At 38.0% G+C, this 20,464-nt stretch overlaps 1 protein-coding gene across 1 annotated transcript in view; it reads right to left on the minus strand.

The window, feature by feature from the left end:
* The window catches only part of FOXJ3 (forkhead box J3), a gene marked incomplete at its 5' end in the record, with an annotated part of 143,181 nt that overhangs the window by 43,994 nt on the left and 78,723 nt on the right, over positions 1–20,464 (minus strand). Inside the window, one exon of the mRNA XM_006839826.1 lies at positions 11,642–11,743. Within this exon, the coding sequence (XP_006839889.1) occupies positions 11,642–11,743 (102 nt within the window). The remainder of the gene's footprint in view (positions 1–11,641; positions 11,744–20,464) is intronic.

Raw genomic sequence — 20,464 nt, forward strand, 5'->3', positions numbered from 1 at the left:
ACAAAATCAATAAAAAAAAAAAAAAAAGTTACACCATTTCAAGAGACAGCATATGATTAAAAGCCAATGGTACTGAAGGAAGACCTTCAATGTGCACTGAAGAACGAAGACCCAAGAATTGATGGAATACAAATAGAAATCTTACAACAAAGTGATGCAGCACCAGAGACTCTCACCAAGGCCAAGAAATCTGGAAGACAAATACCTGGCCAACTGACTGGAAAAGATCCATATCTGTGCCTATTCCAAAGAGAGGTGACCCAACAGGATGCAGAAATCATCACACAGTATCATTAATATTGCATGCAAGTAAAATATTGCTAAAGATAATTTTAAAACAGCTGCAACAATACACTGATGGGGTACTCCCACGAGTTCAAATCTGATTCAGAACATGAAAGGAGGGATACCACTGCTGACATCACATGGATCTTGGCTGAAAGCAGAGAATACCAGAAAATGTGTACTTTAAAAATCATGACAAGCTATGGACTACATTGCACAGAATGAATATTCTTGAACACTTGATCGTACTCATGGGGAACATAATCTACCAAGAGGCAGTCGTTTGAACAGAACACAGACACTGAATGGTTTAAGATCAGAAAAGGTGTGTGCCGGGGTTACAGTCTTTCACCATACTTATTAAATCTGTATGCTGAACAAATAATCCAAGAAGCTGGATTATATGAAGAACAACATGGCATCTGGATTTGAGGAACACTTATTAACAACCTGCAATTCGCAGATGATACAACCGTGCTTGCTGAAAGCGAAGTGGACTAAAAATACTTACTGATGAAGATCAAAGACGACAGCCTTCAGTATGGGCTGCACCTCAATGTAAAGAAAACAAAAATCATCACTACTGGAGCAATAAATAGCATCATGATAAATGGAGAAAAGACTGAATCTTTGCTTGAATCCACCATCAACACTCATAAAGCAGCAGTCAAGTAATCAAACAACGTATTTCATTAGGAAAATCTGTTGTACAAGACCTCTTTAAAGTGTTGAAGAACAAAGATGTAAGTTTGAGGTTTAAGGTGCACCTGACCCAAGCACGGTATTTTCAATCATATGCATGTAAAAGACGAACAACGAATAAAGAAGACCACAGAAGAACTGATCCATTTGAATTATGGTGTTGTAGAAGAGTATTTTAAGTACCATTGACTGCCAGAAGAATAATCAAATCTGTGCTGAAAGAAGCATATAGTCAGAACGCTCCTTGTTGTTGTCAAACGCCATTGAGTCACTTCTGACTCATAGTGACCCGATACAGGGTTTCCAAGGAGCGACTAATGAGTCTCAACCTGGTGGTTCAAACTGACCTTGCAGTCTAGAGCACTCTCCCACAGTGCTACTCCAGGACTTCAAATGCTCCTTACACACCAAGATTTCCAGACTTTGTATCTCATATTTGGGACACATTATCAGAAGGGACATGTCCCTGGAGAAGGACATCATGCTTGATAAAGTGGAGCGTCAGTGAAAAAGAGGGAGACCCCCAACAAGATATACTGGCACAGTGGCAGCAACAATTTGCTCAAGTGTAGCAGCAATTGTATAGATGGAGCAGGACCACGCAGTGTTTTGTTCTGTTGTACATAGGACTGTCATGAGCTGGAACCAACTTGATGGAACTTAACAACAAAGTTGGGTGCCACTGCCTTGATCTGTGCTAAGATGGCAGGAGTTCTACACACCAATGCTTTCATTGCATCAGTACAAATGCAAATAGAACAAAATGCAAACACCATCTTTGTGTTACTGTGAAACAGTTTTGACCTAATGGGATCCCTAAAAAGGTCTGTTACCCAGAGGACCACAGATCACACTTCCAGAACTGCTGATGTGGAACATTACCCTAGGATCCTCCCTCATGCACTCTCCATAAGTCAGCCAGTTATTATTCATTTCCAGTTTCCAGCCATCGGTAATTAGTATATAAAGTTCTATCACTATTGATTCGTTTTTTTCACTTTTGAACTAAGTGTAAATGGAACCATATTATATATTCTTTCCTATTTTCCTAAGAAATTTAGTGAAATAATCACATAAATCTTTATTTTCTAGTGTATTAATATCTACTCTTTTATTGTTGTTAATTGCTGTTGAGTCGGTTCTGACTCACAGCAACCCTATCTAATGCAAGAGCGGCTGATTAACTTGAACTGCCTACCTTGTAGTTCAAACTGACCTTGCAGTCTAGTGCATTAACTCATCAAGACTCTTCATATTTTAAAAAAATTCATTTTATTCTTCCTTTTTGTCTAATTGATAACTTCGTTATTTTATCAATTAATGCATTTTTTGAGGGGTATGTTTTAAAACTTTTAAAACGTTTACTGCAAGTTGGGTTAAGGTTTACAGAACACATCAGTTTTCCATCCAACAATTCATATGAATTTTGTTCCATCACTATGAATACAATACCCACAATGTAACATCACTTCCTCCCTGTGTTTTCTGTTCCCATTCCTCCTCCTTTGCCAACCATTCTGACCTTTTTCCTTGGGTAAATGATGCTCCTTTTATCTCAAATGGTTGACAGGTGTAAGAATATCCTTAATGTTGCTGATCCTCTTATAGATCTGTCTACTATTTGGCTGAAAACTGAACCATGGGTGTGAGTTCATATCCAGACCTAATGGGTGACTGAGAGTCATAGTCTTGGGGGTTCTACCAGTCTCTGCCCAGTAAGCCTGGCATCTTTTATGATATTGAGTTCTGTTCCACATTTTTCTCCTACTCTATTCAGACAGAACCTTCTAACATGATCCCTTACAGAGCAGTTGGTCATGGTAGCTGGGCACCATCTATTTCTGGTTTCAGAATTGTGGAGACTGATGTTCCTGTGGTCCATTAGTTTGTTGGACTAACGGTTTCAACGTGTCTTTGATTTTCATCACTCTTCTTTCCTCTGGGTCAGCGAAAGACCAAGAATTGTATCTTAGATGGCCATTTACAAGCTCTTAAGACCCCAGTAGCTACTCAACAAGATGCAGAACAATGTCTTTATGAACTATGTTATGCCAATAGACCTTGTTATTCCTTGAGACCATGGTCCTGAGTCCCCAGGCCCAGCAACTAATTCCCTAAAAGCATTTGGTTATGTCTAAGTTTTCATAACTTTGCCCCCTGTGTGCTTCACCACATTCATAAATATATTTGCTATTGTTGTAGTTACGTGCCGTCGAGTCAGTTCCTACTCATAGTGACCCTGTACAGGGTTTCTGAGGCTGTAAATCTTTACAGGAGCAGAAACCCTCATCTTTCTCCTGCGGAACAGCTGGTAGTGTCAAACTGCTGACTGTGAGATTAGCAGCCTGATTCGTAACCACTACGCTACCAGAGCTCCCTAAATATATTTGCAATAGAGATAAATACATATGTGCAGATATCCAATGTAGAACATATATTCATGGATATATTCCCAGTCTCCCTCCCATACCTGCTCAGCCTGTGCATCTACCCATGCATCTCCCATGTTGTTGTTGTTAAGTGCCGTCGAATCGGTTCCGACCCATAGCGACCCTGTACAGGGTTTCCGAGGGTGTAAATCTTTACCCATAGATCACCAGTATTTCAGGTGATATATACTGTGTATTTAACAGTATTTATTTCTCTTGCCTTTAACTCTTACTCCTCTCAGTATCTTCCCCTGCCTCTATAATGTTTTTGCTGACCTTCCTCTTACTGTATATTGTCTTCCCCTTCACCCAAGTTAACACATGTCCACCCTCTAGCCAGTAATTACCCTCCCTTCCCCATCCAGATCTGGTTATCTAAAGCCTTTTGTTTTGACATTTTTTAACAGTGGTCACATACAGTATTTGTCCTTTTGTGACTAATTTCATTCAGCACCACGTCCTAAACGTTCATCCTTATTATGAGGCATTTCACAGATTCATTGTTATTCTTTAATGCTGCATAGCATTTCATTATGTGTAAGCACCATAGTTTGTGTATACATTCTTCCATTGTTGGGCACTTAAGACTGTTTCTATATTTTTGCTTTTGTGACTAGTGCTGTGATGAACATGATGTGCACAGATCTATTTGTTCCACAGCTCTTACTGATCTAGGATATAGGATATGGGCAAAATTTAGCCACACTTCTACTGTATTAAAATTTTCTGTTTGCGGCACTGTCTTAGCACTTCTGTTCAAGATCACTGCTGTGCAGGTGTGAACCTGGACATACACAAATAAAATTTGGACTGATACTCATAGGAAGGTAAAAGCTTCTTTTTTAAAAATTGTTCCTGGTGACTAGACATGGATTCATCACTATGAGCCTGAGAGTAAATGGCAGAGTATGGAATGGAAACATACTCAGCTGACAAGCAAGGTAAAGTTCAAAAGTCAATCAACAGCTGGAAAACTGATGCTCAGTTTTCTGGGATTCTCAAGGGCCAGTATTGGAACACTATCAGTAAAAACATTCAACAATCAACAGTGCTCCTTACAGTGAGATGCTCAATAAAGAGCTGAAGCCTCAACTTCGGATTAAACTCAGAGGACTGCTATGCAAGGGCATTGTGAGCATGCCTGAAAAGACACGTCCACACACCTCTGCCCACAATGCTGAAACTCTGCAAAAAGTTTGTTTTGAGGTGTTAAAGCACCCTCCTTATAATCCTGAACTTGGTCCATCAGACTTTCACCTCTTTGGTCCCCTGAAAGCAGTCCTACGAGGACTAAGATTCACCTCTAATGAAGAAGTGAAGACAATGATGCATTCGTGGCTTGCAGTTCAGTCTAAACATTTTTTAAATAAGGGAAAAGGAAAGCTTGTTGACAGATGGATAAAATGTATTGAAAAGTAAGGAGATTATGTTGAAAAATGATGTATTTGTCTTTTCTAAAAGTTGAAATAATTTCTACAGCTAGATTATGGATAATTTTTACTCACCCTTGTATCCCAGGAAGGATTATTGTGTCATAATGGAATTTTGATTTCCAACTTTTGAAGGAAGTGCTGTACCATTTTCCACAGCGGAAATGGTAACATTTCCATTTTAGTGTTCCACCAGCAGTGTATGAAGACTCCAGTCTCTATACCCTTCTTGTGGTTTTCTGTTGTTGTTTTTTCAATTTCACTAGTAATGCTGGGGTGAGATCATATCTCATTGTTGCTCTGATTGCATAATACATTTTTATTATTAATAGTCTATTGCCTTTAAAAGAAGAGCCTTGATGGTGCAGTGAGTTAAACATTGGGCTGCTAACTGAAAATCAGTAGTTCAAAACCACTAGCCACTCCATGGGAGAAAGATGAGATGCTATTACACTATGAGTTGGAATCAACTTAATGGCAATGGGTATTATCTTTTAAAGAGATTAAATAAATAAGAAAAACTATTTTATTTTCCCATGTACTTATCATTTCCAACACTTTTCACTTCTTTATGTAGATCCATATTCCCATCTAAGAACTTCAACTACAACTTTAATGAAAATTAGGTTGCTTGAAATTGTCCCCACAGTTTATTAATATACTGCTTAGTTTTTAATACTCATTTTTTTCTGCATTTCATTTCAGTTTAGATTAGCTTTCATTTCTTAAATCTTTAAGTTCACTAATTTTTCCTTCTACAATATGTCTAACTTTCTGTTAATCCCATCAGTGTAATTTTCAAAGTAAACACTAAAATTTTTATCTGAGTGTTCTTTATATCTTACATATGTCAATATAACATGCTCAGTATTTCCTTTAACTTCTCTATGAAATATAGTTACAATAACTATTTTAATGTCCTTTCCTACTAATCATCCTTGATGCTTTTGGACCCATTTTGAAAGACTGAAATTTTTCCTCATTAAGGGTTTTATGTTTTGTTGTACCTGATAGTTTTTTTGGGGGTTCTGGATGCCAGACACTGTGAAAGCTTAGTGTGAGATAGTTTTGTATTCCTAACAGTCCTGGTGTGGCACTGTGGGTTAATGCACCAGACTGCAAAGCCGTTTGAACTGCAAGGTTGGCGGTTCAAGCTCACCAGCTGCTCCTGGGAAACCCTATACAGGGTCGCTATGGGTCAGAATTGACTCAACAGCACTTAACAATTCAAGCTTTTGATCTTTCTTCTGAGGCACAATTATTTGACAACAGGAATTAAGTACTGATATATACTACAACATGGCTGAAACTTGAAAACATTGTGCTAGTAAAAGAAGGTAGACACAAAAGGCTATATATTATGATTCAATTTGTATGAAATGCTCAGAATAAGCAATCTTAGAGAGACAAGAAATAGGTTAGTGGTTACCAGGAGACACAGAGAGGATGGGGTGGGGAGTACCTGTTAACAGTACAAAGTTTCTTTTCAGAGAAGAAAAAAAATCACTGAATTTTTTGAAAGGATGAATTTTATGGTACGTGAATTAAATACAATAATTAAATAAACAACAAATATTTTAATGATTTAAAACTGGTATGATTCTTTTGAGCTTTACTTTGCAATAGTGTAGGTAGACTACAGTAGTATTTTAGTATAGGGATAATTTTGCCACTACTGAGACAAATCCTTTTAAGTTCTCTACCTCAAGGTGGTGGGAACCCAAACTATGCCTGCCTCTGTATGTCTTGGCAACTGTTCACACTGATCATTTCTGGTGGTTCTCTACCCAGTTTCACATAGTTCCCCCTTACTAATGTATTGATCAGTAACTAGTTGAAGTCTCAAGAGGCAACTCACTATATATCTCCAGAATTCTCTCTTTATGTAGCTCTTTACTCATCAGTATGCTGCTCTGAGAGCTCCAGCCACCTTACACTTCCTGACATCCCAGAGCCACCTTATTTAACTCAGGGAGATCTCTGAGTTACTACTTCATTGTGCCCTGGAAACTCTCTCCAGGCAGTAGGCTGGCACAACTGTAGACCTTACCCTGTCTACCATTTCTTAGGGATCACTGTCCTTTGTTGCCTAATGTCTAATCTCTTGAAAAACAATTGTTTCATATGTTTTATCTGTTTTATCACTGGGTTCATGTAGTACAATAAATTCAGTCCTGTTACTTCACCTTAATTGGAAGCAGAAGTCCTTTATTAACTTTATGAAACTGTGTTGTTACTGTTAGGTGTCATCAAATTGGTGCCAACTCATAGTGACCCTATGTACAACAGAACAAAATACTGCCCCAGTCCTGTACCATCCTCACAACTGTTATGTTTAAACACACTGCTGCTGCCACTGTGTCAATCCATCATGTTGGAGGTCTTTCTCTTTTTCATTGACCCTCCATTATTAAACTTTACAAAGAACCAACTTTTTGTTTATTGACTCTCACTGTTGTATACGTATTTTTCATTTTATTGACTTTTTATTATTTTTTTCCTTGGATTTATTTGCTCTTCTTTTTCTACATGCTTAAATCTATAATATTAATCTTTGTTGTACAAACATTTAAGGTAAATACTTTATACTTTTTTTAATACCAAAGGCTTTGATATTTCATATTTCTGGCTTTTATTAAAGTGTGGTGTGTTATTTCCATTCTTCTTTAATTTGTAGATTATTTAAAAGGAGCGTGCTTAACTTACAGTATTTTAGAATTATTTATATTATCTTCTTGCTATTATTTTGACCTAATTCCACTATTGGAGCCCTGGTGAGGCGCTGTGGGTTAATGCGCCAGACTGCAAAGCCATTTGAACTGCAAGGTCGGTGGTTCAAGCTCACCAACTGCTCCTTAGAAACCCTATACAGGGTCGCTATGGGTCGGAATCGACTCGACGGCACTTAACAACAACAACAATTCCACTATGAGTCAGAACCGACTTGACAACACTTAACAATAACATTCTTTTAATAATGGAGAGAAGTGGTTCATAAGATGTGTTTAGACCAATAACACCAATAGCATTCAATAGCTTGTTATAAATGCAAATTTTCAGAAAACACGCTAAATCTACTAACTCAGAAATTCTCTGGGACCAGTAATCTGGATTTTAACAAGCCCTCCAGGTAATTCTGATGTACACCAAAGTGTTAAGAACTTCTGTCCTAACTTCAGACTGCACCTTTGACTTAGTACTTTAGCATAGTGGTTACGAATTGGGCTGCTAATCTCATGGTCAGCAGTTCAAAACTACCAGCTGGGAGAAAGATGAAGCTTTCTGCTCCTGTAAAGATTCACAGCTTTGGAAACCCTGTATAGGGGCACTATGAGTTGGAACTGACTCCACGGCACATAACAACAAGAACAACATAATACAAAAGTAGCATCAATGGGCTCAAGTGTGGCAGCAATAGTGAGGGTGGCCCAGGATTGGGCAGTGTTTCGTTCTGCTGTGCGTAAGGTCGCTATGAGTCACGTACCGACTCGATGGCATCTAACAATAACAACAAATACTTATTCGTGCTGCCTTGCCCTAATATTGTCATGCAACTCACTTCTACATCTATTTTACACTCACAAGGTATTTTATTATATAACTGTGTTGTTATAAAGAATGTTATTTAGATTGAAGCCAGAATCTGGCTTATTGTTGCTCTTTTGAAGTTGCCTGTTTTCATCCACTGATTCTAAATTTGGGGTTTTTTTTGTTTTTGTTTTTTTAGCGCTTTGATTTTGATTTATCTGATGTGTTTTTCTTTGTATATAATCCTTGTAGGGTCTTCAGAACATCCTGAATCTGTGATCCATTTTAAAAAATGAAAGTACTACTTCTCTATTTCTTTCCTCCTCTTTCCTTCCTAATAACAACTCAAGTTTTATTCACTTTTCCTCTGTCCCATATGTCCCTTAAACTTTCCTCCTCTTTCCTTCCTAATAACAACTCAAGTTTTATTCACTTTTCCTATGTCCCATATGTCCCTTAAACTTTTCTGAATTGTCCATCCTGTTTTCTTTCTGTGCTTCAAACTGAGTATTTTCTACTGACCTATCCTCCATTCTATTAATTATCTTCTTTGATGCATCTAATGTGCTATTATTAAACCCAGTTCTCCATCTCTTAAATACTTGTTTCCATTTATTATATTTGTCAAGTTTTATAGTTTCCTCTTGATCCTTCCATATAAATGCCAGTTCTCTGGTAATTTTCTAAATTCACTTATTTTCTTGATCACAGTTAAAGTTCATAGTGGCTAACTCTAGTTTGGATCACTTCTGGATCTGTTTATTGTCTTGTTCCTTGTTTTTATTTCTCTTATTGATTATTTGGTTCTAATTCCTGACATGCCTAAAAATTTTTGAGTGAATGCTAGATTTCACATACAAAAATTTTCAGAAGTTCCTGGTGTGGTACCTTAGGACAGCACTGGACTGCAAGGTCCTCCTCACAAGCCAGCCACTCCTCACAAACCCTATACAGGGTTGCTATGAGTGGGAACCAACTCAATAACACTTAATAACAATTAAATCTGAGAAGGTTTAACTTCCTTTTGAAAAAGGAACAATATTAGTATATTCACCTTAATACTAGTTGAGGCTGGTTAGAACTTAATCCTTCTGAGATACCAACTTCAAAAGCCTGAAATATTTACCAAGTTTTTCTTCTCCTAACTTGGAAAACCTGAAAAAAAATCGAACTACAATTTTATCTCCCCTTCTCTGCAAATTTATTGAATTCTCGCTAGTCAAACGTCGACTTGAATTTCCTGTGTTGATCCAAACACCTATACATTTAAAGCAAGCAAATGCTTTGAATGACTATTGATTGTATAAAGGTGAGTTCATTTCTGAGCTCTCTCAGGACCTTGGCTTCTTTTCTTAAATCTTGGCTGATTGGTTGCTTCTAACTCCAGTCTGTTTCCCTAGCTAAATGACAGCCCCAAGCTCTAGGGTGTTGCTTTCTGTTTAGCTTCTATCCCCTGCACTGAGAACGGGGGGATTTTTCAGAGCTTAAATCAATGTGTTTCCCCTTTGCTCTGGGATCTGGATCCCTTAATTCTTGGCTGTCTTGTTTCCAATGCTTCCCACCCTTGTTGGCAGTTTGGGAGTGGTATTTTTTAGTGTTTAAGGCCGAAGTGTTAGTCTGATAACAGTTATTCTATCATATCTGGAAGCAGAAGTCCAACAACTCTAGCTTCTTTAACTCCCAGTATTTCATTTAGTCATGAAGTCCAGCATCCTAAGTACCTAATTAGGAGCTCTGGTAGCATAATGGTTACAAATCAGGCTGCTAACCTCAGGGTCAGCAGTTCGAAACTACCAGCCATTCTGTGGGAGAAAGATGAGACTTTCTGCTCCTGTGAAGATTTACAGTCTTGGAATCCCTATGCAGGGATGCTGTGTGTCGGAACCAATTCAGCGACACACCACCACCACCAAGTACCTAATTACCACCACTGTGTATATTTGCTGTGACCTTGTAGAGGGTTTCCAAGCTACAAAATGTTCACAGAAAAAAGCCATTATCGTGTTTAAGCCCTCAGTATTTCTTATTTGAGGTACTGCAAAGAACTGTATTGGATATTCCAGATTCCAATCCTTCTACTTCTATAGTCTGTTACTGTTAAGTGCCATGGAATCAGTTCTGACTCACAGTGACCCAATATAGGGCTTCTATAAACAGTGGCTGGTGAGTTTGAATAGCCAACCTTGTGGATAGCAGTCCAATGCCTATCCTTCAGTGCCACATTATTAGGAATGATTTCTGAAAGTAGAAATTCCTGAACCTCATCCATAAAAGACAGAGTGTCTGATATAATAGGCCTGCAAAGGAATCCTGGAATTTCTACCACTACCAAGCACACAGATAAGACAGGTAAACAGACTTACAGGCAGACACACTCAGCTCCCTAAGAGGTTCTGGTGAAATCATTCCATGGGTTGGTATTTGAGAAAAATCATTATGTTATACCTCAGATGCCAGTTTCCTTTCTAAATTGTAAATCTGATTATGTCTTTTTCCTAATTATGTTCTATCTTCTATGTGTTTATCCATTTTTTAACTACCAAGGAAAAGATCCTATTGTACTATAATTGCACAAGAAAGTGGGTGAGCAGGTATAAGTGAAAGCCAGAGTGAGGAAGAAAGGGCTAAAGCTGTAGGGAGATGGCTAGAACAAGACTGAAAAGGAGTATAAGGAGGAGGAGTGTAAGAGGTATATGATTTCAGAAGATGCTCATCGTCTAGCAGGACAGAAAATAAATGCCGAGAACTAAGTAATTCATGAACTTCTTCAGGGTTTGAGATATGAGATTAAGAAATTATCTTGTAAAGGGAGACATTTGTATTCCACTAGCCACAAGGGTGATTTTTAGTAGTCCTGTTGGTGTTATGGGTTGGGCTGCTAACCCCAAGGTCAGCAGTTTAAATCCACCAGCTGCTCTGCGGGAAAAAGATGAAGCTTTCTGCTCCAGACTCGCAAACTCTAAACAGGGTCACTATGTGTCAGAACTGACTCAACAGCACACAAGTATATCGATCTAATGAACTAAAAGAGTCAAGAACTTAAATTAGTATAGAATTTCTTAGTAAGTTCTTTCCAATTTCTCCTAAGAATTTTCTTCTAACTTGTATATACCCCAAAACATTATGCATTCAGTTGTCAACCTGCCGTGTACTGGAAAGTCAAATGTATATTATCTTTTAAACTCATATAATAAAACTCTATTATTAAAGACAAATTAAATGTATTACTCAATGACATTTTCAAAAGCATTTAAAAAATGAAATTACTTTGTTAGTCACAGTGTTGATTGCCAGAGTTGGAGAGGCACTTCCCGAAATAATACACTCCATTCCCAAAGAATCTGAATCTATGCTATATGGAGTTGAGGCCTAAAATACAAGAACAAAATAAATAATTATTAGCTCATATATCCAGCAATTTTAACACAGTTTGAAGGGATTTAATCAAATTAAACATCCAGTTCTGTGCTTTGATTCTGAAAACAGATATTGGAATCTCTTCTACTTTAATATGCTATTGACCTGATATTACAAAGTTCATTAGTAAGGCTACACCCTAACAAATCTTTTAACTGGCTGTGTGATTAGTTGGCAAAAATTGTAGATACAATTCTGTAGGAGAGATTATCCATACCCCCCTAATATCCATTCTCCCTGTCCTTTAGTAATTTAACTCTAGAGTTTCTGACTCATAACCATCCAGCTGGAGACTGCCTTTTCCAAACCAAAGTATGTTAGTTATAGCTTTGTGACTATGGTGTGACAAACTGAATGTAAGCAAGAGTGACCCAACTTCCGGTTCATGCCTTTAAAAGAAACTTGATTGCCCTCTATTCTCTTTCCCTCTTATTTCAGGCTGAAATACAGAAAAGCAAGATTAGGAGAAACCTGAATGACTTTGTGAAATAGAGATCTTTATAGCTGAAATACTTATGAGCTTGGGTTTTTACCTAAGAAAGCAATCTTTCTGGCTTAAACCTCTCAGTTGTGATTTTATTTGTCTCCCAGTCTGACAGAACATCCAAACACAATCCTGACTAATAAAATTTCATAGACATTGTTTGCGAGCTAACATGGATGTCAAACACAATATAGATGGTTCTTTGAATTTAGGATTTTGGATACAGATTGTGCCAACATAACTCCCTCTTTCAAGAGATATTTTGTACTTCTTTAGTGAACTCTCAAGAGAGTTAAGACTTTGATTTTGAGTATTAAAGAAGGGCTGATACAAATAATTAGTGGCTACGATGCTTGTTGCTGCTAAGTGCCAATGAGTTGGTTGCAACTCATAGCAACCCAGTACAGGTTTTCTGAGGCTGTATATCTTTGTAGGAGCAGAAACCTCATCTTTCTCCTGTGGAGCGACTGGATGGTTCGAACCACCAACTTTGCGGTTCACAGCTAAGTTCGCAGCTAGAGCCACTGCACTCACATAAATATTCCCTCTCTGGCAATAAAGACGGGTGTTGCCACAAACCATCCTACTGCTACGTGCTATGAAGACGGGTCCCACTCATAGCAACCCTAAACAGGATTTCCAAGACTGTTAATCTTTATGGATGCAGAAAGCCTCATATCTTTTCACACGGAATAGCTGGTGGATTCGAACTGCTAACCTGACAATTAATAGCCCAACGATGTATAACCCACTATACCACCAGGTCTCCTTACACACCATCCTAACTATCTAAACATAAATATTTCAAAAATCATAATAGATGAATCCTGTCAAGCACTTAGCTGCTAACCACAGAACAGTCACCTTGAACCCACCAGCTGCTGCACTGGAAAAAGATGTGGCGGTCTGATTCCGCACAGATTTATATAGCCTTGGAAACTGTGGGACAGTTCTACTTTAACGAATAGATTCAATGGCAATGGTTTTGTTTTTGGCTTTTTTCCTGGATGAGCAAGGTAGCCATTTCACTGAGACAAATTCCTGAAATTAATTTATTGATCACATATCCCTCAGCATCAATTTCCTTTGACAGATACCATCTTTTTTTAAACACATAAATTAGATGTTTGTTTTATCCCCAACCATAAGCCCCAGCAAGATATTTATGTTAAGCATATTAAACATGCTATCCCAATTTTTTTCATGTTGCTGAGAGTAGCGAGCTTACAAAATTACTTCGGCGAAGGGCATGTTTGGCAAAACCATATAATGTGTAAATTATCTGTATACAAAAACAATAATATATGAAGCTAGGGAATTGATATCTTAATGAACTTTAAAAAAAAAAAAAAAGGAAATACAGAGCCATCCCTGAAAGCTAGAATGCAGCACTCAGGTGATGGTTACACATTGAGGATGAGGCAAAAATAAAAAAGGGGTTCATATGGTTTCTACTCCACAACAAGTCTGTCTGTTTGTTGTACTGTGGTGGCTTGCGAGTTGCTATGATTCTGAAAGCTATGCCACCGGTATTTTAAATACCAGTACGGTCACCCATGCTGGACAGGTTTCAGATGAGCTTCCAGACAAAGACAGACTACGAAGAAAGAGTGACGAACTACTTTAGAATATTTAGTCACTGAAAACCTTATAAAGAGCAGAGAAACACTGACAGATAAACTGCTGGAAAATGAGCCCATCAGGTTGGAAGGCATTCAAAATGCAATTGGGGAAGAGCTGCCTCCTCAAAGTAGAGTTGACGGTGATGACACGAATGGAGTAAAGCTAATGGGAGAAAAGCCCACAAGACCTTCATTTGCTTATGGGCACAACTCAAAATGAAGAGAAACAGCTGTAAACATCCGTTAATAATTAGAACATGGAATGTACGAAGTATGAACCTAGGAAAGTCAGAAATTGTCAAAAATGAAGTGGAACGCATAAACATGGACATTTTAGGCATTTGGTGAGCTGAAATGCACTGGTATTGGCCATTTTGAATCTGACAACCACATGGTTTACTATGCAGGGAATGACAAAGAGAAATGGTGTTGCAGTCATTGTCAAAAAGAACATATCCAGATCAGTCAGGAGGTATAAGACTGTCTGTGATAGGATAATAGCCATGCGCCTCTGGGGAAGCCCAGTTAATACCACCTTTATTCAAAATTACACACCAACCACTAAAGAGGATGAAATAGAAGAATTCTACCAACTTCTTCAGTCTGAAACTGATCAAACATGCTTAAGATGTATTGATCATTACTGGGGATTAGAATGCAAACTGGAAGGAACAGTAGAATAGTTGGAAAATATGGCCTTGGTGATAGAAATGTTGTTGGAGATTGTATGATAGAATTCTGCAAAACTAATGATTTGTTCATTTTAAATACCTTTAGAAAGCATAAGAGACAATTATATATACATGGACCTCACCAGATGGAATACACAGAAATCAAACTGACTATAACTGTGCAAAGAGACGATGGAAAAGTTCCATATTATCAGCCAACACAGGGCCAGGGACAGACTGTGGAAAAGACCATCAATTGTTCATATGCAAATTCAGACTGAAGCTGAAGAAAATGAAAACAAGTCCACGAGAGCCAAAATATGACCTTGAATATATCCTACCTGAATTTAGAGATCATCTAAAAAACAGATTTGATACATTAAACACTAAAGACTAAAGACCAGAAGAGTTGTGGGATGACATCAAGAACATCATACAGGCAGAAAGTAAAAAGTTATTAAGAAGACAAGAAGGAAAAGGTCAAAATGGATTTCAGAAGAGACTGAAACTTGTTCTCCAGTGTAGAGACGCTAAAGCAAATTGAATAAGGAGGTACAAGAGCTGAATCGAAAAATTCAAAAGTCAGCTTGAGAAGACAAAATGAAATATTACAACAAAATGTACAAAGATCTGGAGTCAGAAAGCCAAATGCTCAGCATTTCCCAAGCTAGGTAACTGAAGAAAAAATTCAAGCCTCGACTAACATTATTTTAGGATTCTCTGGGCAAATTATTGAATGATGCAGAAAGCATCAAAAGATGATGGAAGGAATGCAGTCACTGTACCAAAAGGAAATGGTTGATGTTCAACCATTTCAAGAGGCAGCATATGATCAGGAGCTAGTAATACTAAAGGAAGAAGTCCAAGATGCAGTGAAGGAATTTGGCAACAAGGCACCAGGAATTGATGAAATACAAACTGAAATCTTTCAAGAAAGTGAGGTGGCACTGGAGGCACTCATTCATCTATGGCAAGAAATTTGGAAGACAACTATCTGGCCAACTGATTGGAAGAGATCCGTATTTGTGCCCATTCCAAAGACAGGTGACCCAACAGAATGCAGAAATCATCAGACATTATCTCTGATATCCCATGCAAGTAAAGTTTTACTAAATGTAATACAGAAACAAGTGCAAGCATACATTGACAGAGAATTTCCAGAGGTTCAAGCTGGCTTCAGAAGAGGATGTGAAATGAGGTATATCACTGCTGATGTCTGATGGATCTTAGCTGAAAGCAGATTAATATCAGAAAGATGTTTCATCTGTGCTTTACTGACTATGCAAAAGCTTTCAATTGTGTGGATCATGACAAGCTATGGACAACATTGCAAAGTATGAGTATTCTGGAACACTTAATTGTGCTCACGAGGAATCTGTACATGGACCAAGAGGCAGTTGTTTTAACAGAACATGGAAACACTGAATGATTTCAAATTAAGAAAGGTGTGAGACAGGGTTGTATTCTTTCACCATACTTATTCAACCTGTATGTTGAGCAAATAGTCCGAGAAACTGGGTTATATGAAGAAAAACGTGGCATCAGGATTCGAGGAAGACTCATTAACAACTTGCCATATGCAGATGACACAATCTTGCTTGCTGAAAGTGAAGAAGACTTAAAATATTTACTAATGAAAATCAAAGAGCACAGCCTTCGGTATGGATTGCATCACAATGAAAAGAAAACAAAAATCCTCACCACTGGACTAATAAAGAACATTTTTATCAATGGATAAAAGACTGAAGTTGTCAAAGACTTCATTCTTCTTGGATCAACCATCAACATTCATGGAAGCAGCAGTCAAGAAATCAAACGATGTATTGCATTAGGCTAAACTGCTGGACAAGACCTTTTTAAAGTGTTGAAGAGCAAAGATGTCAGCTTGAGGACTAAGGTGCGCCTGACCCAAGACATTATATTTTCAATAGCCTCATATGCATGCGAAAAGCTGGACAGTGAATAAGACCGCAGAAGAACTGATGCTTTTCAGTTATGGTGTTGGAGGAAAAGACTGAAGGTGCCAGGCACTGCCAAAAGGACAAACCTACCAGTGTTGGAAGAAGTGCAGCCAGAGTGTTCCTTGGAGGACAGGATAGCTAAAGTTCATCATGTCTGGTAAGGTGGAGGGTCATAGAAAAAGAGTAAGATCCCTAGTGAGATAGATTGGCAAAGTGACAGCATCAATGGGCTCAAGCGTAGCAATAATTGTGAGGTTGGCCCAGGACCGGGCAAGTGTGCACAGGGTCACTATGAGATGGTACGGAGTCGATGGCACCTAAAATCACTAACAACATGGTTTTCAGTGTGACACTGTAGGGTTAAGTATAGACTGTTAAGCACAGCTTGGTATTTGCAACCTACCAGCCGCTCTTCACAAACCCAATACAGGGTCACTATGAGATTAAATGCACTAGATGCCACTTAACAACAACGACTACTTAAACACTCTAAAGACAACTTTGTCAAAGTTGCAATTTTGGTGCCAGCCAATAAGTTACACCTAAGTAGCGTACTGGTTACGAATCGGGCTGTGAACTGCAAAGTCAGCAGTTCGAAACTACCAGCTGTTCTGCAGGAGAAAGATGAGGCATTCTGCTCACGTAAAGATTTACAGCCTCGGAAACCCTGTACAGGGTCACTATGAGTCGGAACCGACTCCACGGCACATAACAACAACACCAACAAGTTAACACAGACCAATAATAACTTTGGAACTCTGTCAACCTCACATTTTAGCTCAAGTCTTCTAGGTTCAGACTAGTGAGTCACTATTTAATTCTCACTCTTCCCTACTCAGAAGAGACGGAAGGCTATGTTGTATGATTTCATTCAAGTTACTCAATCTTTATGCTTGTTTCCTTGTCTATAAAAAAGATTATGACACTTCATTTAGAGATTTATTATAACCATAACCATTAATGAGATAATTTATGTAAAGCACAGAGCACAAAACGTGACATGTACAATAAATGATAGCTAATATGATGAATGCTAGAAACATGTTATTAATGCTGAGGATCTACTGACATAGCATAATACTCAATAGTGACTAATGAGAAAGGAGATAGCCTTGGCACAGGTAACGTATTCTAACATGACCAGACCAAAAGCTTCAGTTATATAAAGTACACAGTACAGTTAAAAAAGGTTTAAATTAGTATTTTTTATATATACTTCAGTTTGGTTTAATCAAGATAGTAAAGGACATTCTCTTCATAGGCTTTGATATGTTCAATAGTACATCTGTTTATCAGTGCACTGATTCTGTTATTAGTAGCTAACAGGTAGTCTATAGTCTGATTATTAAAGTCAGTGGTATATGCAGCCCAAATTGTACTTGGATAACTGTTACTGCAGCCATAACCCAACTCCTGGGCTAAGTATCTATGAATCTAACATGGGTGACAATAACTAGCATGTGAAAGGCCTTTTCTGGACTTACCTCTTTTATTTTGTCATTGCTCTGCCCATTCAAGTTCTACCTCCAATATGTTGTTGTTGTTGTCAGGTGCCATCGAGTCAGAACTGACTCATAGCGACCCCATGCACAGCAGAACGAAACAATGTCCGATCCTGGGCCAACCTCACTACTGCTGCCACACTTGAGTCCACCAATGATGCCACCTGGCCAATATGGCATTGTAATAATTCCCCTACTAACCTTCCACTGATAACTACAAATTGTGGAGGGAAATAAACAAAAAAATCGACCTGAGGATTCCAAAGAGGAAATAAAACACACACACTATATAGATAAATAAAACTTAGTAAGACCAGAATGGCAGCAAAATTCCTGTTTAGTTGCAGCTTTGCTCTAAGAAGTTTAACATTAGATATGGAGTTCAGACAGCTAAAGTTAACAGAAACCCCACTGTCAAACCTGAACTAAGGAAAAGAACCAGCCACCAGCGAGAGATAGGAGAATTCCATATGGGAGAGAGTTGAAAGGGAACTTCTAAATCACCATTAAAGTCTTAGGGTAACCCTGAACCAAGCATGTGCAGGTAAGGAAAAAAGAAAGGTTCAAAAAATTAAATTGCTATTGGAAACACGGTCCATAGAAGGCAAAACATGGCTTATCGTATGAGTTTTAAGAGCTAAAGCAAAAACATTAATATCCTACTAAGGATTATAACAGAACACAGGATCTATTTAACAAAACATTTACAATGTCTGGGATAACAGAAAAATATAACCCATTTTCAAGAGAAAATGCAGCTGCTGATGCCCACCCAAAGAAAACTGAGATGTTGGAATTATGAGGCAATGACTTTATAGTAGCTAGGTAAGATCAGCAGTTCGAAACACCAGCTGTTCTACAGAAGAAAGAAGAGGCTTTCTGCTCCTATAAAGAATTACACCATTAGAATTATGTTACTGGTGTGCGGTAGGATAAGCAATTTACTGAGAATCACAAGGTCAGCAATTCATATCCATCAGCTGCTCCTCGGAAACCCTGTCCAGGGTCGCTGTGAGTCAGAACCAACTCGATGGCACTTAACAACAACATTATTATTATGGTTAATGAAATGAAAATATTATTTTTAAAAAATGTAGTGGAGTCCTGCTGTGGTGCTGTGGGTTAATGAGGCAGAGTGCAAAGCCGTTCAAACTGCAATGTCAATAGTTCAAGCTCATCAGCTGTTCCTTGGAAACCCTATACAGAATTGACTTGACAGCACTTAACAAGTGGATAAATAAAAATTTCAAAAGAAAACATTTAAAGTTTTAGACTAGAAAAATACAAGTAACACTTGAAATAAATGGTAATGGATGAGTATAATATTAAAATAGAAATGAAAGAGAAAAGAATCAGTAAATTTAAAACAGATCTAGAGAAACTGTCTAATTTGAAAAGCAAACAAAAACACTGCATAAACAAAAATATAGAGCCTCAGATATTTGTGGGAATTTTTCTAAAAGTCTAACGTAGCACTGTAGAATAAGCACTAGACTGCGAACTACAAGGTTGGAGATTCAAACCCACCGCTGCTTCTTGGAAACCCTAGGCGGGAACAGAAAATATATGTGAAGAAATGATGACTGAAAAATTTAGAAATCTGGTAAAAGACAAACTTACAGATTTTAAGGAGTTCACTGAATTCCAAGCAGGACAAATTTAAATGCAAAAGAAAGTTTTTTAAAGTTAAAGGAAAATTAGAGCAAAAGGAAACTTGGAACTTGAGGAATGAATTAAGATATCTATCAGACATGGCTAACAACTATGTAAATGTAACAAACTACTATTTTCCTCATAGTTTTAAAAACTTTTAAGACAAAAGTTAAAAGACCATCTTGTGCAATTAACAATGTATATGGATAACTATAGGGAACACTTCTACATTTTAGAGTGAGAAAATATTAACTCAATGTAGACTACAAAAAGTGAGTGGCACAGTGGTTAAAAGCACTCAGCTGTCAATCAAAACATCAGTGGCTCAAACCCACCAGTCAGGGGAGAAAGACATGGCAGTCTGCTTCTGTACACAGCCTTGGAAAACTTATGAAGTAGTTCTACTCTGTCCTATAGGGACACTATGAGTTGGAATCAACTCAATAGCAGTGGGGGTTTTTTGTTTTTAAATATTGAAACTAAAGCAACCACAGAAATAAAATAAAAAGCAGCCTAGGCAAAAGGTCAATGTTGTTGTTGTTCTCAGGTGCCATAGAGTCGGAATCAACCCATAGTGACCCCATGCACAGCAGAACGAAACAATGTCTGATCCTGGGCCAACCACACTACCGCTGCCACACTTGATGCCATCAATGATGCCACCTGGCTGATCCATCTCGTTGAGGGTCTTCCTCTTTTTCTTTGACCCTCCACCTTACCCAGCATGACATCCTTCTCCAGCGACTGTTCTCTCCAGACAATGTGTCCAAAGTAAGAGAG

Source organism: Chrysochloris asiatica, unplaced genomic scaffold (assembly GCF_000296735.1).
Source record: "Chrysochloris asiatica unplaced genomic scaffold, ChrAsi1.0 scaffold00026, whole genome shotgun sequence".
Taxonomy (NCBI): Eukaryota; Metazoa; Chordata; class Mammalia; order Afrosoricida; family Chrysochloridae; genus Chrysochloris; species Chrysochloris asiatica.